At 40.2% G+C, this 23,419-nt stretch overlaps 3 protein-coding genes across 3 annotated transcripts; all 3 read right to left on the reverse strand.

The window, feature by feature from the left end:
* Positions 1-645: 645 nt before the first annotated feature.
* LOC306850477 (zona pellucida sperm-binding protein 3-like) lies at positions 646-2,627 on the reverse strand (the record flags this gene model as incomplete). The annotated part of the gene is made up of 7 exons (XM_079386130.1): positions 646-751; positions 819-901; positions 982-1,099; positions 1,358-1,535; positions 1,604-1,707; positions 1,784-1,902; positions 2,136-2,627. 7 exons carry the CDS (start codon positions 2,625-2,627, stop codon positions 646-648), a joined length of 1,200 nt encoding a protein of 399 aa, XP_079242256.1.
* Positions 2,628-9,988: 7,361 nt separating this feature from the next.
* Positions 9,989-11,982, reverse strand: LOC306850478 (zona pellucida sperm-binding protein 3-like; the record flags this gene model as incomplete). Its single annotated transcript, XM_079386131.1, has 7 exons — positions 9,989-10,094; positions 10,160-10,242; positions 10,327-10,444; positions 10,713-10,890; positions 10,959-11,062; positions 11,139-11,257; positions 11,491-11,982. The coding sequence occupies 7 exons, from the start codon at positions 11,980-11,982 to the stop codon at positions 9,989-9,991; spliced, it is 1,200 nt and encodes a 399-aa protein (XP_079242257.1).
* Positions 11,983-13,145: 1,163 nt separating this feature from the next.
* Positions 13,146-23,364, reverse strand: LOC306850479 (POM121 and ZP3 fusion protein-like; the record flags this gene model as incomplete). Its single annotated transcript, XM_079386132.1, has 6 exons — positions 13,146-13,217; positions 22,715-22,749; positions 22,816-22,904; positions 22,972-23,054; positions 23,135-23,252; positions 23,303-23,364. 6 exons carry the CDS (start codon positions 23,362-23,364, stop codon positions 13,146-13,148), a joined length of 459 nt encoding a protein of 152 aa, XP_079242258.1.
* Positions 23,365-23,419: the final 55 nt, after the last annotated feature.

Here is a 23,419-nt window from a genome sequence, read left to right on the forward strand (position 1 = left end):
ATGTGAGATTCTGGAAACGAAATCTAAATTTAGCAGGAACTGTCAGGAAGAAAGTCATTCCAAGCGGACAGCAGGTGAACAAAGTGAATATATAGCAGGTGGGTGCAGGATACAGTCGCAGGAGCAGGATTTAAATAATCCTGTGCAGACCTCTAGTTCAAGCATAACTCTTGGCACAAACTCAGATTAGTGCAGGGATGACAAATTCAGTTCCTGGAGGGCCACAGCCCTGCAGAGTTTCAAGGACTTGATTATTTGGATCAGGTATTTAATTAGGGTCGTCGCTAAACTGGAGTTTGACAGCCCTGGATTCATGGAATTAGCTTTATAGCTTTGTGGGCAATGTATTCCACTTAAGCCATTCAAACAGGTCACAGTTGGTCAGTATTTAAAGGTCATCAGTTTCCCTACCAAGAAAACAGAACTTTTCCTTCGGTACAGTAGGACCACCAGTTTCCCCACTCAAAATTGGGTTAAAAAAAGAAACAAGACATACAATAGGTTTCCACACCATTTATTGAAAACCAGCTAAAGTCTTCGGTTGCTCTTGAACCATTATAGGACTGAGTGTGGCCTTCCCTTCCCACTGAATGCCTAGAGGAAAAACATCATGAAGTACAGCACTTGAAAATGTCAAAAGCAATCTTAAAGGAGCCATTTACCAGAGGGAGAAGCAGCAGTTCCACCATCAGGACCACATGTTGAGTCACAGCAACCACAAACCTGGTGGTTTCCATCAGCAGCGAACCATCTGCAAGGATTTAAAAAAATAAAAATAAGACACTGCACCTTCGTGTTGATAAGCGGCATTAACATACCCATTGGCAAAGGAACAGGATTTGTGGAGAGCATCACTGGGTGCAGAAGCAAGACTGGCCTTCAGAATACACGTCATGTAGATCTGCAAGAGACACCACGGGTAAGAGATCACAAAACCAGAGAAGATGGGAAGAGAAAGCAAATTCAACACTCAGTACGTACATAAGGACCGTCTCCCTCCTGGAACATGAAGGCCTCCAGCTGGAATTGGATCTTGTCTTTCTGGGTTTGAGGCATGAAGCGTGAGCTGGAAGCAGTAGCCTTGGCATCCACAAGGCACCTGATAAAAAGTGGTCACAGAACTCAATGTTGACTCTAGAATCAAGTCACTATTCCTTAACCCGGACAAAAGTTAAGGAGCAGCTCAAGAACTCCAAACCATCAAGTGCCATGACCCAATGATTCTTAGGTGATAGCAAAAAGCACTTAGAATGAGGAACTCAAACCTCGAGTCACTGATTGAAGTTGACTTGCCCTAGTTCTCGTTGACAAAGCGGTTACAGGTAGAACAACAACAAGACTATAGCATCAACCTTACCCATGATTCTCAATGAAGGAATATCTCGGAAGAGCAGTCACATCAGGTACTTGAGTGGCCACACAGTGGTCCACAAACACACGCAGTGGGACATGGTTGTACACCTTCACAGACGCCTCAATATTAATAGTGTCACCCAGGAAATAAGTGTATGAGGGCCTCTCATAGGACCAGTCATCTGAAAGTAGGAAGAACAGTTTAGGCACAGCCTCATTCATAAGGCAGGTCTAAAGAAACTGCACCAACCCATCATGAGCTTCAGGGAGAACATCAAGACTTCCTCGCCAACCTCCGTTGAAGCATAAGGGACCCAAGTTGGCCTCAAGGCATTACTGCTTGCACTATGAAACCTGCGGTTCAAGGTGGTACCAAATAAGTGGTCTTCCAGTTGAATCACAACAAGAAACTAAGCTGAAAGTCACTTACCTTTGATAGTGGCATTGAGCGCCAACAACTGCACCATCGGCACGAGTTATCGGAGTGCCAGAGAGCGCCTCAGGTGTGTAGGTAAGAGTAAAGGTGTAGACAAGTTCATCCTCTGTCATCTGTAACAGATTTAAGTTGTTAACCAAGAGGTCCTACTTGACACTTAGAACTTCTAAAAGATTTTAACAGCCAGGCAATAGAACCCCTTTCGGTTCAAGGAACCGGTCAGTGATCAATTCTTAAGAACAGTTTTCCACTATGAAGAGCGGAACTGTCAGGTAACTATTGAAACCAATAAAGAACCTTTATTTTTAGTAGGGTACAACTAGTCCAGCAATATTTGAGTTCCTACCATCAACACACTGTTACAGTCCTGTAGTTCATTCTCAAAGAACAGCACCCTGGAGCCAGGGACCCAACCAACAACAGGACATCCTCCCAAAGACAGACCAGATGGCTGGATCAGCTGACCATTGCTAAACAAGTCCTGCTGTACCTCAACATGAATCCGGTTTTCACCGCATTGAATAGCTACACTACTGGGAGTCACAGGTTGCCTCAACTGGAAGTCCACCGCCACCTCTCTCTGCACCTCTGGAACAATGGGAAACCTCCAGTCCAGAGGCTTGACTGGACCCTGCAACACCTGCTTCTCCTGAAGACCAAGAGGCTCTTGTGCAAATCCTCTGGAGTCAAGAGCCTGAAACTGAGAAGCCTTTTGCAAAGTATCTGATTGTGGCTTCACGCTTATTGGACTTTGATTGTATCGCAAACTTCCCCATACATTCTTCAGGTCAAATGCCACAATCACAGCCAACACTAACACACCTTGCAAAAAGCCCATCCTGACAAGTATTGACACAATACCCACCAGTGCTTGTCTTTGCCATTAAGTACAGCTTTGAATTAAGGTGGCTCCTCCCTTTTAATCTTAATTGATTGCCTTTGATTCTCCTCTGGGCCTGTAGAGTTTATGCATTAGCAAATGAGAGCGTTCTAAAGAGTCACTAGCCAATAGAAAGCTTGATTTGGTTCTGAGGATTTCATCTCCACTCATTCACAATTTTACAATTCAATTTTGACAGTTTGTTTTTGATTGGCAAAGGCTGCGTCCGAAACCGCCTACTTCTCTACTATATGGTAGGGGAAAAGCAGTAGGCGAGTGAATAAGTATGTCCGAAACCTCAGTATTCATAGAAGAGTAGTTCCTGGATGTCCTACTGCTTCTGCCCAGATTCTTGAGTGTTCATCCGATGGACACTTTTCAATCCCAGAAGCCCCACGTGAGAGGATACATGTGTTAAAATCACATTTCTTGAGCTCCAGTAAACACACGCACATCTCCAAAGAGCATTTACATAAACCTTATACATCTTAAAGATGATTAAATGTCTGTTTAATATGAGACAGTAAAATATTCTAAAAGAATTACAGATGAGCACATCACAACATGACCAGACATCTGAGTGAGTGATGTATGTGCATGCTATTATAGCAGAATTCACTGTTGTCGACATAAACAAATTTACATGGAGTAACTAAACAGAAGTTATCTATTTCATGTGTCCATTAGTATTGTCGATAAATTAAGGAACATTTGTGTTGGATAAAAAGCCAGTGAACACATCAGCAGCTACCCCAAGGTGCAAATGTAGTGTATTGAGTAGATGAATCACAGAGGTGACTGAATCTTGTCTGGATGTTAGGGACAGATGAGACGTGTGTTTATCCAGTGAAGAGTGACTGATGGAGGAATGCTGCCATCAAAGGCTCTCAGTGAGTATATTACTGAAATGAACAAAAATGATTTTAAATCTTAAGTTGTCATTTATTTTAATTATTGTAATTTCAAACGTAGCTGTAACAGTGCTTTTCTGATTCTTGATTTCTGTACATTTTAAGCAGAGCTTTTGTGGTGGAGCAGGTGACCGCGGCATTTGTGGGAAAAAAAGGAAAACAAAAATATAAAGTAAGAAATCATTTTGTTGCTTCTAATACAGAAATCAAATGACATTGTGCTGTTAAAATGATTGCTTGTGTATTATGTTTGTGCATCTTTGTATGATCTGAAATGTCTGCAGACTGGTGTGTGAGGTGAGGATGGAGAAGTCCACAGCAGCATCCTGGAAATGGTCTAAACGCTCCATCACTCCACCTGACCTTACTGCCTCATCTGGACCGGATGCTGCTGTGGTCTCTTCATCCTCAGTGAACCCAGAGCCAGCGAGAGCATCTAGAGAAAGACCAAAAGAAATTGAGGATGTGATTTTATTCAAGTTTGTCCTGCTGGTTTCTGTTCATGCAACATCAGTCTATGGAGCACGAGTTTCATAAGCTTCAAAAGCGTCGTCAAATAATTTCACGAAGAATCTGAAAGTTAGGCTGCATTGACTGATATTGTTTGAACAGAAACCAGCAGGACACACACACACAAGGATTGAACAGTGTGGATGTGTGAAAATAACAACTGCATTTATATGTTTGGGTGAACTAACCCTTTAAATTGTAATATATGTAAGCATTTATATTATAGTAGTACCTTGAAGAAATAAACTTGAAGAAATAAGCAGCTTTATTGAGCGTTTGTGCCCTAGGCACAAAAAAGCATTTACATTTTATTTATTTATTTTTTACATTTAATGTTTTGTAAATTGCTGCAGTACAATTATGCGTTTGGCAGACACTTTTATCCGAAGTGACTTACAGTGTACTTATTACAGGGACCCCAATTCCCTTAGAGCAAACTGGAGTAAAAAGGCTTGCTGAAGGACACACCGCTGGTGACGACTGCAGAGATCGAACCAGCAACCTTCTGCTTACCAGTTCACTACACCACAAAAGTAATGCAGCTATATCAAAACTTAGCATGTTATTGTAAACATATGAAATTAAATTTGGCAAGAAATGGAATGCTGACAACATATGTAATTTTTTATTCTGTGTAATTGTTTTACAGGTAGTTGTTCTCATAGAGAGCAGGCACATAGATGTTTGGAGCAGACGGAGCGGTGGTACGGGGGTGTCATCGTGGACTTCCTCATCCTCTCTGGGCACTCAGGCAACAATAGCCTCGATGTCCCTTTCCCTTCCATGATCAGATTCAGTCTGACTGCAGCAATGGCAGAGACCGGTGAAGGTGGACAGAGTGGTCGGCTGCTTCATCTGGCTCATCTGTGTTGAGATGCAGTAGGATGTGGGTTCACTGCCTGTAAATACATGATTTTTGGAACAATTATGTTTGAATAAAGCTTTTTCATGTGTTGTTGACACTTGTTTATTTATTGTCATGGTTACTTTTATTTACATTATACTCATTCGTTCATGTTTCCTGTTGTCAGTAAATAAAAATTGTTTCATTAACATATGCATTAATTCTAGTTGATTAAGAGCTGATAAAAAAATGTAAAAACTGTAACTTGAATGCAATGTAAGTTGCTTTGGATAAAAGCGTCTGCTAAATGCATAAATGTAAATGTAAATTCATTACTTGACTGAAAATTGAGATGTATTCACCTTGGCTGCATTTGTCTAGTGTACAATCATGCATAGCTATGGCATATGAAAAAGCAAATTGTATTTTGCTTGTTTTACTAAAAAATATAATTAATTATTGGTCAGCATTTATCATTATTATTGTTCATAAGTGTTGGGCAACCAATGCATTCTGAAGTAATATTAATTTCTAAGTAGTATTATTACATTTATGTGTAAAATCAACAATCCTCTCCAAAGATAAGATCTTTCAGCAGCTGTTTGACAGCTCCTTTGTGCAGAAATTACAAACATGGAGGAAAACATACTAGGTAGGGTTGTGGATTTATTGATGCTATGAAGTGTTTGTGCGGCTGTCGCTCTTATTTTATTTGTATTATTATTTATTATTATTACTGCAGAATATACAAGCTCAGGGAAAGATGGTAGTAGCTTTAACAATGAACAATCATAATGACAAAAAAAAAAAAAAACACAAAACATAACTATAATGGGTTTGCGTACATCATAGTATGAGATTATATACACAGGGACAAAAAGATTAAATGTATTTGAATAATCATAAAATTCATATAATCATAATGCATTAAAATTGTATTTGTTTTTGTTATTTATAAGCCTCAGGGATGAAACGAGAGAGACACTGAACAAGAAAAAGAGGAAAACAAGGAGATTTAAGCCAGTTTTGCATGTGGATGAACAATTTTGCACATAAAATTAAATTAATTACATATTCAAGAGATAAAAATTTTGTTTTTTCGTAATAAAAAAATTATATCTTTAAGGATTAAACTGTAGGATTATATTTGAGTTAAAAATATGAAAACTTAAATCAACCCAAAATTTGTTGGTTATACTACAATCATAAGGGCAGCTGTTTCTTCAACAAGACCAAAAATTAGCAAATTTCAACAGCATCAAAATATTTACAGATAGATGAATTAAACCCGTCGCTCATATATTTTTTGTGTTTGTTTTTGCGCTTGTTATAACGTCATAAATCACATGATAACGTAAAAATGGCGGATATCATTCATACTCAACGAGATTTGGCTGTAGAGTATGTACTCTTTTAGTGCTTGAGTAGGCGGTTTCAGACGCAGCCAAAGTGATTTTAAGGAAGACCCTATCTAGGATTAACCCACGCAAGGCTGCGGACTGAAAACATACCTGGCCGTGTTCTGAGAGACTGTGCTGTACAGCTGACAGATGTCCTAACAGATATCTTCAACACCTCGCTGAGCCAGGCAGTCGTCCCCACATGTCTCAAATCCACAACAATCATACCGGTACCAAAGAAATCACCTGTGTCCGGTCTCAATGACTACCGTCCCATAGCACTGACTCCAATCATGATGAAGTGCTTTGAGAGGCTAGTCATGCATAACATCAAAACCAGCCTCCCCAACACACTCGACCCGCTCCAGTTTGCATACCGTCCAAACCGTTCTACGGACGATGCAATTTCCTCCACCCTCCACCTGGCTCTTACCCACCTAGAAAATAAAGACTCCTATGTTAGAATGCTGTTCATTGACTTCATCTCGGCATTCAACACAATAATGCCACAACAGCTCATAAATAAGCTAAACCTGCTGGGCCTTAACAATTCCCTTTGTAACTGGATCCTGGACTTTCTAACTGGAAGACCTCAGTCAGTCCGTGTCGGCAACAACACCTCGAGCACTACGACTGCTGACCCACGACTGCACTGCCAAGTTCAGCTCCAACCACATCATCAAGTTTGCTGATGACACAACAGTGGTAGGTCTCATCAGCAACAATGATGAAACGCACTACAGAGAGGAAGTGGCACAGCTGGCTGAATGGTGTGGCACAAACAATCTGTCCCTCAATGTGGAGAAGACAAAGGAGGTTGTGATGGACTTCAGAAGAAACTCCGTTGACCACCCCCCACTGACCATCGACAGCTCGACTGTGGAGAGAGTCAGCAGCACTAAATTCCTGGGGGTGCACATCACAGAGGATCTCACCTGGACCACCAACACCATGTCACTCTCCAAAAAGGCACAACAGCGCCTACACTTTCTCCGCCGGCTGAAAAGAGCAAGTCTCCCTCCACCCATCCTCACCACATTCTACAGAGGCACCATTGAGAGTGTGCTGACCAGCTGCATCACTGTCTGGTACGGGAACTGCAGTGCTGCTGACCGCAAGACCCTCCAGCGGACAGTGAACACAGCTGCAAAGATCATCGGTGCCCCTCTCCCCTCCATCCTGGACATCTTCCTTACACGATGCTCCAGCAAAACCAACAGCATCGTGAAGGACTCCACCCATCCCTCCCACAGTCTCTTCCAGCTCCTACCATCAGGAAGACGGTACCGGAGCATCAGAGCCCGCTCCGCCAGACTGCTCAACAGCTTTTTCCCCCAGGCTGTGAGAGCCCTGAACTCAAACCACCCCGCCCCCCTCTGAAACCCCATGCAAACCCCTACCTCCTGAAACATGGACCACCCCCCACACCAAAGAAAAACTGTATGGAACTTTAATTTTTTTAATTTATTTTATTTTTATTTTTTGTGCAATTCAAAGTGTGATACAGGTGAGTGGGCCTGTACAAACCACCTGTAGTAACACACTATGTGCACTATGGACACTTTACACTATGGACACTTTACACTTTACACTATGTGCACTATGGACACTTACACACACTGCTGCGTGTGCACAATCTCACAAAAGACTCAGCAATATACAGTATGTATGTTTACATGCTCATGCACTACAAATCATCCTGCACTGTTCCCCAACCAGCTGCTGACTCAAATGTCTCTCTTTGCACATGTACAGTATTTGTGAAGCATTCGTATAGTTTGTATTTTTTATCTTCTATTTTTTAGTTTGTATAGGGTAATATTTATGTGAAGCATTCGTATAGTTGTATTTTTTTTATCCTTTTAGTTTGTATAGGGTAAATACTTATATATAGTATACTTATAGTTAAATCTGTCAGTAGGTTAGTAGTGTATAGGTTTATAGTGTTTTTTACTTCATTGTTGTATGTCTGCATTTATGTAGCACCGTGGTCCCGCGAGACACAACATTTCGTTCCACTGTATGTCCCCACATGTAGCGGAATGACAATAAAGCTCAACTTGAACTTGATTTAACAATAAAATAGCACAAACAAAGAGATTTTTCATTATCTCTTTTTTAAGAGATTTTAGTTTATTATTAGAGCAGCTCTGAAAAAATTTAGCATTACATCACTTGCTCACCAAACAGAAACTATGGACTCTCTCTTTTCTAGCACTTTAGAGACTGTTGTTCCTTTTTGCTTAATGAAGATTAAGGAAAAGAGTCCATCACCGTGGTATGAGCACACTCGCAAAGTGATATTAGCGAAACTGTGCAAGAAACAAAATGCCTGAGATGTTGCACAAGTGTAAAACCAACAGATTTCAAAAAGTCATCCACTGGAATTCCACACATCTTAATTCCAAACAATATTAAGGTTTAATTTGAATGTAGTCAATGATTTTTTTGCAATTATAACTGATCTGCTACTACACAAAAACCTTACATCAGTACAGGTTCTGTTTGGCACACTAAATATTAAGCTGACCTTATATAAGATACATGCAATTTTCCTGATTAAAAATACACGAGACCTGCAAATAACCCATTTGAAGGTGGACAACTCTCAAAAGTGGAAAATGCCAGTATTGACCCATTGAAAACTGAATGTACTTATCTATTGACTTAAAATAATGACTGTACCAGCAGGTCCCCACTCTGGTCCTGAAGAGTAATCAACAAGCATATTGGGGAAAAAAAAAAAAAAAAAAAGTAAACTACAGTCAAATCTATTTGGGGGTGCAAGGACAAATGAAACTACAAGTTACCAACATGGAGAAATAAGTTCACTGCATACGACGCATGCAAAATATCAGCAGTGCTTCAACGAAGTAGGTGTTCAAGCTAGAGATCTGCATTCCCGTGGCTCTCAAGACAAAGTTCATTTAACTCTGCTGCCAATAAATTCAAAAACTGACAAGGAGTAAAACTAATAGAATTGTGCAGATTACACCGTTAGTCTTTTGGTAACCCTTAAACGTGAGATTCTGGAAATGAAATCTAAATTTAGCAGGAACTGTCAGGAAGAAAGTCATTCCAAGCCGACAGCAGGTGAACAGTGAATATAGCAGGTGGATGCGGGGATATACAGTCGCAGGATTTAAGTAGTCTTGTGCAGACCTCTAGTTCAAGCATAACTCTTGGCACAAACTCAGATTAGTGCAGGGGTGACAAATTCAGTTCCTGGAGGGCCACAGCCCTGCAGAGTTTCAAGGACTTGATTAGCTGGATCAGGTATTTAATTAGGGTCGTCGCTAAACTGAGATTGACAGCCCTGGATTCATGGAATTAGCTTTATAGCTTTGTGGGCAATGTATTCCACTTAAGCCATTCAAACAGGTCACAGTTGGTCAGTATTTAAAGGTCATCAGTTTCCCTACCAAGAAAACAGAACTTTTCCTTCGGTACAGTAGGACCACCAGTTTCCCCACTCAAAATTGGGTAAAAAAAAACCAAGACATACAATAGGTTTCCACACCATTTATTGAAAACCAGCTAAAGTCTTCGGTTGCTCTTGAACCATTATAGGACTGAGTGTGGCCTTCCCTTCCCACTGAATGCCTAGAGGAAAAACATCATAAAGTACAGCACTTGAAAATGTCAAAAGCAATCTTAAAGCAGCCATTTACCAGAGGGAGAAGCAGCAGTTCCACCATCAGGACCACATGTTGAGTCACAGCAACCACAAACCTGGTGGTTTCCATCAGCAGCGAACCATCTGCAAGGATTTAAAAATAAAAATAAGACACTGCACCTTCGTGTTGATAAGCGACATTAACATACCCATTGGCAAAGGAACAGGATTTGTGGAGACCGTCACTGGGTGCAGAAGCAAGACTGGCCTTCAGAATACACGTCATGTAGATCTGCAAGAGACACCACAGGTAAGAGATCACAAAACCAGAGCAGATGGGAAGAGAAAGCAAATTCATTCAACACTCAGTACGTACATAAGGACTGTCTCCCTCCTGGAACATGAAGGCCTCCAGCTGGAATTGGATCTTGTCTTTCTGGGTTTGAGGCATGAAGCGTGAGCTGGAAGCAGTAGCCTTGGCATCCACAAGGCACCTGATAAAAAGTGGTCACAGAACTCAATGTTGACTCTAGCATCAAGTCACGATTCCTTAACCGGGACAAAAGTTAAGGAGCAGCTCAAGAACTCCAAACCATCAAGTGCCATGACCCAATGATTCTTAGGTGATAGCAAAAAGCACTTAGAATGAGGAACTCAAACCTCGAGTCACTGATTGAAGTTGACTTGCCCTAGTTCTCGTTGACAAAGCGGTTACAGGGAGAAAAAAAAAAAAAAACAACAAGACTATAGCATCAACCTTACCCATGATTCTCAATGAAGGAATATCTCGGAAGAGCAGTCACATCAGGTACTTGAGTGGCCACACAGTGGTCCACAAACACACGCAGTGGGACATGGTTGTACACCTTCACAGATGCCTCAATATTAATAGTGTCACCCAGGAAATAAGTGTATGAGGGCCTCTCATAGGACCAGTCATCTGCAAGTAGGAAGAACAGTTTAGGCACAGCCTCATTCAGAAGGCAGGTCTAAAGAAACTGCACCAACCCATCATGAGCTTCAGGGAGAACATCAAGACTTCCTCGCCAACCTCCGTTGAAGCATAAGGGACCCAAGTTGGCCTCAAGGCATTACTGCTTGCACTATGAAACCTGCGGTTCAAGGTGGGACCAAATAAGTGGTCTTCCAGTTGAATCACAACAAGAAACTAAGCTGAAAGTCACTTACCTTTGATAGTGGCATTGAGCGCCAACAACTGCACCATCGGCACGAGTTATCGGAGTGCCAGAGAGCGCCTCAGGTGTGTAGGTAAGAGTAAAGGTGTAGACAAGTTCATCCTCTGTCATCTGTAACAGATTTAAGTTGTTAACCAAGAGGTCCTACTTGACAATTAGAACTTCTAAAAGATTTTAACAGCCAGGCAATAGAACCCCTTTCGGTTCAAGGAACCGGTCAGTGATCAATTCTTAAGAACAGTTTTCCACTATGAAGAGCGGAACTGTCAGGTAACCATTGAAACCAATAAATAACCTTTATTTTTAGTAGGGTACAACTAGTCCAGCAATATTTAAGTTCCTACCATCAACACACTGTTACAGTCCTGTAGTTCATTCTCAAAGAACAGCACCCTGGAGCCAGGGACCCAACCAACAACAGGACATCCTCCCAGAGACAGACCAGATGGCTGGATCAGCTGACCATTGCTAAACAAGTCCTGCTGTACCTCAACATGAATCCGGTTTTCACCGCATTGAATAGCTACACTACTGGGAGTCACAGGTTGCCTCAACTGGAAGTCCACCGCCACCTCTCTCTGCACCTCTGGAACAATGGGAAACCTCCAGTCCAGAGGCTTGACTGGACCCTGCAACACCTGCTTCTCCTGAAGACCAAGAGGCTCTTGTGCAAATCCTCTGGAGTCAAGAGCCTGAAACTGAGAAGCCTTTTGCAAAGTATCTGATTGTGGCTTCATGCTTATTGGACTTTGATTGTATCGCAAACTTCCCCATACATTCTTCAGGTCAAATGCCACAATAACAGCCACCACTAACACACCTTGCAAAAAGCCCATCCTGACAAGTATTGACACAATACCCACCAGTGCTTGTCTTTGCCATTAAGTACAGCTTTGAATTAAGGTGGCTCCTCCCTTTTCATCTTAATTGATTGCCTTTGATTCTCCTCTGGGCCTGTAGAGTTTATGCATTAGCAAATGAGAACGTTCTAAAGAGTCACTAGCCAATAGAAAGCTTGATTTGGTTCTGAGGATTTCATCTCCACTCATTCACAATTTTACAATTCAATTTTGACAGTTTGTTTTTGATAGGCAAAGGCTGCGTCCGAAACCGCCTACTTCTCTACTATATGGTAGGGGAAAAGCAGTAGGCGAGCGAATAACTATGTCCGAAACCTCAGTATTCATAGAAGAGTAGTTCCTGGATGTCCTACTGCTTCTGCCCAGATTCTTGAGTGTTCATCCGATGGACACTTTTCAATCCCAGAAGCCCCACGTGAGAGGATACATGTGTTAAAATCACATTTCTTGAGCTCCAGTAAACACACGCATGTCTCCAAAGAGCATTTACATAAACCTTATACATCTTAAAGATGATTAAATGTCTGTTTAATATGAGACAGTAAAGTATTCTAAAAGAACATAAAGGAACATTTGTGTTGGATAAAAAGCCAGTGAACACATCAGCAGCTACCCCAAGGTGCAAATGTAGTGTATTGAGTAGATGAATCACAGAGGTGACTGAATCTTGTCTGGATGTTAGGGACAGATGAGACGTGAGTTTATCCAGTGAAGAGTGACTGATGGAGGAATGCTGCCATCAAAGGCTCTCAGTGAGTATATTACTGAAATGAACAAAAATTATTTTAAATCTTAAGTTGTCATTTATTTTAATTATTGTAATTTCAAACGTAGCTGTAACAGTGCTTTTCTGATTCTTGATTTCTGTACATTTTAAGCAGAGTTTTTGTGGTGGAGCAGGTGACCGCGGCATTTGTGGGAAAAAAAGGAAAGCAAAAATATAAAGTAAGAAATAATTTTGTTATTTCTAATACAGAAATCAAATGACATTGTGCTGTTAAAATGACTGCTTGTGTATTACGTTTGTGCATCTTTGTATGATCTGAAATGTCTGCAGACTGGTGTGTGTGAGGTGAGGATGGAGAAGTCCACAGCAGCATCCTGGAAATGGTCTAAACGCTCCATCACTCCACCTGACCTTACTGCCTCATCTGGACCGGATGCTGCTGTGGTCTCTTCATCCTCAGTGAACCCAGAGCCAGCGAGAGCATCTAGAGAAAGACCAAAAGAAATTGAGGATGTGATTTTATTCAAGTTTGTCCTGCTGGTTTCTGTTCATGCAACATCAGTCAATGGAGCACGAGTTTCATAAGCTTCAAAAGCGTCGTCAAATAATTTCACAAAGAATCTGAAAGTTAGGCTGCATTGACTGATATTGTTTGAACAGAAACCAGCAGGACACACACACACAAGGATTGAACAGTGTGGATGTGTGAAAATAACGACTGAATTTATATGTTTGGGTGAACTAACCCTTTAAATTGTATGAAATATATGTAAGCATTTATATTATAGTAGTACCTTGAAGAAATAAACTTTAAGAAACAAGCAGCTTTATTGAGCGTTTGTGCTCAAGGCACAAAAAAGCATTTACATTTTATTTATTTTTTACATTTAATGTTTTGTAAATTGCTGCAGTACAATTATGCAGCAATTTACAATTATGCAGAGAGATGATAAACACTGGTATCTTTTACTTTTACTTCTGCAGATTGTTAACATTGTATTTTCGCCAGTCCTAACAGAAGGCATGACCATTTATTTTATTTTTTTTATTATTTCCCAAAAAAAAATCCGTTGCCAAAGCATCACATAATGATACATTACCCACAGTGTATAAGAAAAATTGGACCAATTCTGCACATGTGGTGTATGCGTTATGAAGCTAAACACAAGTTCTTTAAAACACAATTAAAAAGCTTCAAAAATATCACTAAAACACTAGCCAAAAAGCACCAAAGTTGTGTGGCAATGCACTGGGAGTCTTTTAGCCAGTACAGATTGACTCTTGGGCCAGGGAAGATGATTGAACTCAGTGGACTTAAAGGTGGGATGGACATGGCTTCCAAACTAGGAGTGGAAATATCAGAACTTGTCTATTCTGTAAAATGGATCAAACATCATGGCACAGAGTATCGCCCTGACTTTATTGTCTGTACTGAAGTAGCATGTGAGATGCCTGTGTTTTGTAAGATCAAGACTATTGCTGTGAAAGATGAAAATGTACTGTTATGTGGAACACTGATGGAAACACTCTGCTTTGATGACCATTACCATGCATTTACAGTCAGACTGCATCCAGACCAAGTTTTAAAGGTAGTGAATGTTAACGAGCTGTGTTATTTCAAACCATTTGATCTTCAAATAAAATATGGCACAACAGATTCTGCACTGCATGTAGTGCCCTATTGCCATTTTATGCAGATGTGATGTTTTTTTCAGATGTGATGTGTTTAAGCCTGACAGTGTTTTAATAAATGTTTTAAATGGTACGTTGAAGTTGTTTTCTGTTATATTCCATGTATTCAATGTCCAAAATACAAAAAAAAAAAAAAAAACTAAAAGTTGACTGCACTATAGCAGAGAAAAGTTGTTACACCACAGAGTGAAGTATTGACTGTTACTGGAGTTATTTGATCAGTATTTTAACCTATGGCAACACCAAATGGGTTTTAAAATTGTACTCACTGAGTGGGATTTTTTTCACTAATAAAAATGTAAATCTCTACAAGTGAAATATTAACACTAATTGGTGTTAATTTTCCCTTAGTGTTAAATTGTGGTAACACCATTTAGAGTTAATTTCCCTTAGTGTTAAATTGTAGTAACACTATTCAGTGTTGAGCAGTGTTATTTTTTTACTCCAAACAGAGTTAATTTTACTCTAAAAGTTGAACACTATGACGAGTCATTTTATCACCAATTCTGAGTGGGACCAAATACACTCGGGCCGAGTGTTAAATTTAACTCTTATAGAGTTCATTTAACACTGCAAAATTTACAGTGTACTCAGTACTCAATACCCATGAGTACTTTTAAATAGGCTACTCTTTTACTCTTACTCAAGTAGTTTTTTGGACAAGTACTTTTACTCTACTCAAACTACATTTTTTGGAAGGTAATGGTGCTTTTACTTGAGTATATATTTTCAGCACTCTTTCCACCACTGCACATCACATATTTGATAACAGATTAAACATTGGGTAAGATCAGTGAACTAGACTAGATCATGATGGTTTTCACATCAGTTTCATCTTATCATAGATTATATTGGCCGTTCTTGTTTTAAAAACTGTACTTAATAAACACAGTTAACTAGAACAACCAAATAAAAACTAACTTTAAAAAGTCAAGGTTCAAGAGCCCAAATAAAGCAACCACTGATTGCCAATATGGTGACTTCAAATGAAAGCAACACCTAAAAGAGCTTTTGCACACATATGACAGAAATGAAGTCAAAGTGATTTGTAATAAGAAGCTGGTGATGCTGTTTGTGGAGTTGTTTAATCACTCTCTTCTGAGATCTTGAGAGATTTAATGTGTTTTATTTCAGTTGATTGAATCTTTGGCTGTAAATTTTGTTTCTCTTTCCTTCGGTGATTCTACTTGTTAACAGCAGGTGTTCATCACTAAAGCTCAATCCTCATTTAATTAATCACTTCATTCTGTCATTAACTTCAGTGTTACTTCAACACTCTGTAGTGTGGACATATAAGTGCTCTTTAAAACCGAGGATTTTGCTGTGGGATTAAAGGGGTTAAATGTGTGAGATGGGGAAAAAAAATAAAATTAACAGAAATACACCGTAAAAAAAAAAAAAAATGAAACTGTAGATTACTGGCAACCACAGCTGCCGGTATTTCACCATACAAATCAAGAAAAAAAAAAAAAAAAAAACCCAGCAAAATACTGTAAAACCTAACAGTCAACTTCCTGTTGTGTTTTGTGGGTCACCATTGTGCTGGAGAGTAGAGTCTGTGTTTAAGTTAAGGACGGACAGAGAAACACTGATGTTATGCTTTATTTAAAGGCAGTAACTGTATAGTTACTGATGCAGTGAGAATCTCTTCATTAATTTTAATCACATGTATGTGGGCTGCTGTTATTTGCAAGAGATTTTAGTTGAAGTGATGCCTTTAATGCATAAATCAGTAGGTTTTTCTTCATGTACTTAAGCAAAATAGTTCTCAATACTCTTATGCTCATTTTACTTAAACATTACAAATATTAGTTTATAAACAAATGGCAGTTGGACAATTTAAGTGCAGTCGGTTTTTGCAAATAAAATGAGTTAACTGAAAAGTTTGTATATTAACATTGTATCAGTTAATGAAATACGGTATTTCACTGTAAATTTAAACAGTTCTGTAAATCCTAAAATGTTGCTACCGTATTTTTCATGGTAAAATTCTGGCAACCACAACTGCCGGTATTTTACCGTAAATTTAACAGATATTTTCTTACAGTGTGGTTAATTGTCGTAAGGGATGTGCTGCCAAAAAAAAAAATTTAAATTTTATTTTTTATTTTTTTTTAAATAAATAAATTTACCCCTTAAGAGGACACATAGGATAAATGCAAAGATGCAGTTTTGACTGCTTTAGGATTCCTCTGCTTCTAGGACTCTGAGATCAAATATAAAGAAAAAATAGGTTTAGAGTCAGATTTTTGTTTATGTATGTGAAATTTAACTAGCAGGAAACACAAATTAAGTTATGTTTTTCTATTCTCCGAGTAGTCAAACAATCCAAAGAAAACACCTTTAAAACTTTTTACATAATCAAAATTGTGTAATTATCTGATGAATATGCTAACATCAAGCTCTCTTTATGAATTATGAGTAAGTTAGCTATCATAACTTAAAATAATGACTTAAGATGTCATTAACTGAGGTCAAAAGTCTATCATAAATATCTTAAATTTTAGGGTAGTATAATATAATAACAAATAATAGTAATTTATTATGTCTATGCATAATAAATAATATAACATTCACACATAGTGCTAAACATAAATTCAGTAAGATTGTTATAACGTCGGCGCTAATAATGTTCACCTTCGCCAGTCGGAGATCACTAAAAATAATGTTAAAGAGGTGTGTGAACTTGCAAGTACGATGTCAGACACTGTAATATGCTCTGGTCCGCTCCCTGCTTACCGGGGTGACGAGATTCATAGCAGATAATATCTTAAATAGATTTTTCAGGAGAGTGAACAGGAAGGCAGCAGGACCAGATGGCATCACAGGTCGGGTTCTGAAGGCCTGCGCTGACCAGCTAGCACCGGTGTTCACTGAGATCTTCAACCTCTCCCTGGAACAGTCCATAGTCCCCTCATGCTTTAAGCAGTCCACCATTGTTCCTGTCCCCAAGAAACCCCAGCCCACCTGCCTAAACGACTATCGCCCTGTAGCCCTCACATCAGTGGTGATGAAGTGCTTTGAGAGACTGGTCAGAGACTTCATCATTGCATCACTACCAGACACACTGGATCCACTACAGTTTGCATACAGGCATAACCGCTCCACGGAGGATGCCATCTCACACCTCCTCCACACCACAACAAGTCACCTGGACTGCAGAAAAGGGAATTATGTAAAAATGCTGTTTGTGGACTACAGTTCAGCGTTTAACACCATAATTCCCTCCACACTCACCTCCAAGTTGGAGGTCCTTGGTCTCAGCACATACTGGTGCCAATGGATCTCCAGCTTCCTGAAGGACAGACAGCAAGCCGTACGGATGGGTAAACACACCTCATCCTCCATCACCCTAAGCACTGGAGCCCCTCAAGGTTGTGTTCTGAGCCCCCTGCTGTACTCACGGTACACTTATGACTGTGTGGCCACTTCCAACTCCACCACCATCATCAAGTTTGCTGATGACACTGTTGTGTTGGGCCTGATCTCAGACAACGACGAGACGGCCTACATACAGGAGATTAAGAAACTGGAGAGTTGGTGCCAGGTGAATAGTCTACACCTGAACATCAGCAAAACTAAGGAGCTGATAGTGGACTTCAGTACGAAGCAGGAGCGGTCATACCAGCCGATCACGATCAGCGGGACTCCAGTGGAGAGAGTGGACAGCTTCAGATACCTGGGTGTTCACATCACGCAGGACTTGACTTGGTCCTGTCATACCAGCACCCTGGTGAAGAAGGCCAGGCAGCGTCTGTACCATCTGAGACGCTTAAGGGACTTTAGACTTCCCTCTCGGGTGCTTAAGACTTTTTACACCTGCACCATCGAGAGCGTCCTGACGGGCAGCATCACTTCCTGGTTCGGGAACTGCACTATGCAGGACAGACGAGCCCTCCAGAGGGTGGTGCGTTCAGCGGAACGTACCATTCACACCGAGCTCCCTGACCTGCAGGACATCTACAGCAAGCGGTGCCTGACCAGGGCCAGGAAGATAGTGAAGGACCTCAGCCATCCCAACAATGGACTCTTTTCTCTGCTGCGTTCAGGGAGGCGCTTCCGCTCCATGAAGGCGAACACAGAGAGAATGAGGAGGAGCTTCTTCCCGCAGGCCATTCAGAGTCTTAACCTCTCTCCACTCTAATCACATCACCCCACACTTCCACTTTGCACATTTTCATTACAATCTGCACTAATTTGTAGAAGGTCACGTAAGGATAAATGAGTGGGACTTGCATACCATTTGTCTTTAGTATTCCTTTTACTCACTTATACACTTTACTGCACTGCACAGCACACGGACACTTTATCACTGACATACACTTTACTTTTTATAGAATCTATATAGAATCATATTCTATTTTTATTCTTCATATCTATTTTTATTCTCATATCTATTTGTTATTTTATTTTATTGCTAGTTTATTTCTGTATATATGTTTACTGTACTTTTTCTATTTGTATTTTTGTAAACTTGAGGTTTTTCTTAATTTTGTTGGACAATTTGTTGGACAGTCGTACAATACATTTCACTACATGTCGTACTATGTATGTATATGTATGTGACAAATAAAATTTGAATTTGATTTGAATTTGAGATAATAAGTTTTATAGACAATTGGACGAGTTTTTGGGGCAGACGTTACCTGTTGAAAAGAGATGCTCTTCATCCCTCCTGGGGTGGTGCCGCTCTTCTCTCTAGAAATATGGCACATAGTCTTAGAGTTTGTACTTGACTAAAGCCGGGCTCACACTGTGCGATTTTTAATAGTCTTTTGCGATTGCTGCTTGTCACACTGTACGAACATGATCCCCATGTCAAAAACGGACGCACTCAAGAAGACTTGTCCGGAGTTTTACGTCATCAATACGTGACCCGCATTCTCTCGCTATAATGGTAGTTAGCAAACAACAGCAACGTGTAGCGTTAGTTTTATTAATTACATGCCTTGATGTTAAAAAAAAAAAACCAAAAAGACGACGTGTGTGGAGCAAGTCATGGCTGGGCAAAAGAGGACTTTATGGACTTCCAGTTCTACAGACCGAACTTGAGGTAATTTTGTTATTCGAGTTTAAACATCCTGCCCCTTAATAAATAAACTTTAAGTAAACTTTACTTTGTACATATATTGTTTTTACAAATAAACGAAGTTGAAGTTTGAAGTTGTCGCGCTAATTGCGTCATCAAGTTCAGTGCTCCTATTGGTTCTTGGTTTGACGGTCGTCGTAGGAGATGTCACACTGCAGGAAAGTGTCTGAAATCTTCTGACACTGCCAGAATTTAATCGGAGGAAAAAATCTAGACAACCGATTTTAGCCTAGGATTATAGAAATCTTTTAGGATTTTCTAAATTTGTCTCAGACGAACAAATCGTGGCCAAAATCTCACAGTGTGAGCTGGGCTTAACTGTGGCCCAGGACAGGAAACAGACAGACTGGCTAAACCGACCGTCTGTGTTACGAGGCATGAGTCATGGGGATCCATTTGCAAGCTTTTATTGACAAACATAGTCAGTTCACAGGCTAGGTCAACAACAGCAGACAGGGTTGGCACAGGTAAGACACAAGGGTATAACTAGGGCAAGCGTGGGTCGACGATCGGCATACAGTATCCAAAGGGCTAGACAGAGGGGTAATCCAGTAGCGGGAGAAATAATCCAATCAAGGTGCGAACAGAGTCCAAACGGCAAGGCAAAAGGTTTAATACAGGAAACGCAGGCAGGAATCAAAACACAGGTAAACAGGCTAGGCAAGACTAGGATAGGAACTAGGAATGGCTTGGTAAAGTAGCTATCGACCGGGACTGTGATAAATGCTAAACAATACTCAGCAGTGACAGAGAGGAAGTCCAAGGCTTATAAAGTGCGTGTGATTGGGTGATAGTTCTCAGCTGTGAGTGTGATTAGTGAAATCAGCTGTGTGTGTGTCGTAAGTGCTATGGATGATGGGAAATGGAGTCTGCAATGTGCTGTGTAGTGTGAAAGTCCATGTGGTGAGTGGGTGACCTCTTGTGGTGAACAAATGAAAGTTCATGGCCAGGATTCGTGACAGTCTGCTAGCAGTCTCACGTCACAGAAGTCAGTAAATAGAGACTCCTTCACCTAGATATCACACTATAGACTGTGTAGAGTAAAAGTTTAATTGTTCAACAAATAAAGATTACTGTTATAAAAATGAACCGCGTCCAAAAGGTAAAGGGGGAGGTGTTGTTACAATTTATAGCAATATTCGCAGTATTTCTCAGAGGGCAGGCTTTAAGTATAACTTTTTTGAAGTAACATTATCTAGACAAACAAGTGTTAATGATAAATCCCCTGTGATTCTGAACTCTATTGGGGTTAGACAACATGTCTCAGGACCTACTCATTGTCGAAATCATACTCTATATTTTAATATTGCTACATGGAATTGATGTTAATGGTATTGACATTCTGCAGCAAAGCGATGATATATCAGATCATTATCTAGTCATGTAAACTCCATATAGCTAAAACTGTCAATTCCACTCCTTGTTACAAGTATGGTAGAACCATCACTTCTAAAGACTGCTTTGTAAGTAATCTTCCTGATTTATCTCAGTTCCTCAGCATATCCAACAGCGCAGAAAAGCTTGATGTAATGGATCACCTGCAGTGAATGGGTGGCACCAGAATGAAAGTCCAGACAGCTGATAAAAACATAATCCACAATTCACATTAGTTGTCTTGTGAAGGGAAAAGCTGTATTTGTAAAAACAAATCCATAATGTTTAAACTTTCTTTGGGTGCTTCTGGCGAAAATATCCAGAAATCACACGGACTTGTAAACAGTGCTTGATCTGTGCATATTTCTATCCTGACTTAGAGACCACTTTAATGGTTTCTAAGTTAAAAAGCCTTGATTTTTTTTTGTTTATAAACACGCAGCCTTTTGCTTTACAATACATTGATGGATTGGAGTTGTGTGGATTACTTGTGGCTTGTTAAAAATACAGCTCTTCAATTATTGATCTAGAGTTTTAAATGGAAATCACTTCTTCACCGTCTTGAAACATTAAAATGATGAACAAGGATCAGAGTCAATGGTCCTAAACAAAGTGATTAGTGAAACTGTGCTAGAAACAAAATGCCTGAGATGTTGCACAAGTGTAAAACCAACAGATTTCAAAAACTCATCCACTGGAATTACACATCTTAATTCCAAACAATATTAAGGTTTAATTTGAATGTAGTCAATGATTTTTTTTGGAATTATAACTGATCTGCTACTACACAAAAACCTTACATCAGTACAGGTTCTGTTTGGCACACTAAATATTAAGCTGACCATAAGATACATGCAATTTTCCTGATTAAAAATACACGAGACCTAATAACCCATTTGAAGGGGGACAACTCTCAAAAGTGGAAAATGCCAGTATTGACCCATTGAAAACTGAATGTACTTATTGACTTAAAATAATGAGTACTATCAAATCTATTTGGGGCTGCAAGGAAAAACGAAACTACTCAAATTACCAACATGGAGCAATAAGTTCACTGCATAAGACGCATGCAAAATATCAGCAGTGCGTCAACGAAGTAGGTGTTCAAGCTAGAGGTCTGCATTCCCGTGGCTCTCAAGACAAAGTTCATTTAAAACCCTGCTGCCAATAAATTCAAAAACTGTTGACAAGGAGTAAAACTAATCGAATTTTGTGCAGATTACACTGTTAGAATCTCTTTCGGAAACACTTAAATGTGAGATTCTGGAAACGAAATCTAAATTTAGCAGGAACTGTCAGGAAGAAAGTCATTCCAAGCGGACAGCAGGTGAACAAAGTGAATATATAGCAGGTGGGTGCAGGATACAGTCACAGGAGCAGGATTTAAATAGTCCTGTGCAGACCTCTAGTTCAAGCATAACTCTTGGCGCAAACTCAGATTAGTGCAGGGATGACAAATTCAGTTCCTGGAGGGCCACAGACCTGCAGAGTTTCAAGGACTTGATTATTTGGATCAGGTATTTAATTAGGGTCGTCGCTAAACTGAGATTGACAGCCCTGGATTCATGGAATTAGCTTTATAGCTTTGTGGGCAATGTATTCCACTTAAGCCATTCAAACAGGTCACAGTTGGTCAGTATTTGAAGGTTATCAGTTTCCCTACCAAGAAAAGGGAACTTTTCCTTCTGGAAAGAGAATCGTACAGTAGGACTACCAGTTTCCCCACTCAAAATTGGGTTAAAAAAAAAAAACCCAAGACATACAATAGGTTTCCACACCATTTATTGAAAACCAGCTAAAGTCTTCGGTTGCTCTTGAACCATTACAGGACTGAGTGTGGCCTTCCCTTCCCACTGAATGCCTAGAGGAAAAACATCAAAGTACAGCACTTGAAAATGTCAAAAGCAATCTTAAAGCAGCCATTTACCAGAGGGAGAAGCAGCAGTTCCACCATCAGGACCACATGTTGAGTCACAGCAACCACAAACCTGGTGGTTTCCATCAGCAGCGAACCATCTGCAAGGATTTGAAAAAATAAAAATAAGACACTGCACCTTCGTGTTGATAAGCGGCATTAACATACCCATTGGCAAAGGAACAGGATTTGTGGAGAGCATCACTGGGTGCAGAAGCAAGACTGGCCTTCAGAATACACGTCATGTAGATCTGCAAGAGACACCACGGGTAAGAGATCACAAAACCAGAGCACATGGGAATAGAAAGCAAATTCAACACTCAGTACGTACATAAGGACTGTCTCCCTCCTGGAACATGAAGGCCTCCAGCTGGAATTGGATCTTGTCTTTCTGGGTTTGAGGCATGAAGCGTGAACTGGAAGCAGTAGCCTTGGCATCCACAAGGCACCTGATAAAAAGTGGTCACAGAACTCAATGTTGACTCTAGCATCAAGTCACGCTTCCTTAACCGGGACAAAAGCTAAGGAGCAGCTCAAGAACTCCAAACCATCAAGAGCCATGACCGCAAAAAGCATTTAGAATGAGGAACTCAAACCTCGAGTCACTGATTGAAGT

Source organism: Barbus barbus (genome assembly GCF_936440315.1).
Source record: "Barbus barbus genome assembly, chromosome: 30".
NCBI classification, from domain to species: Eukaryota; Metazoa; Chordata; class Actinopteri; order Cypriniformes; family Cyprinidae; genus Barbus; species Barbus barbus.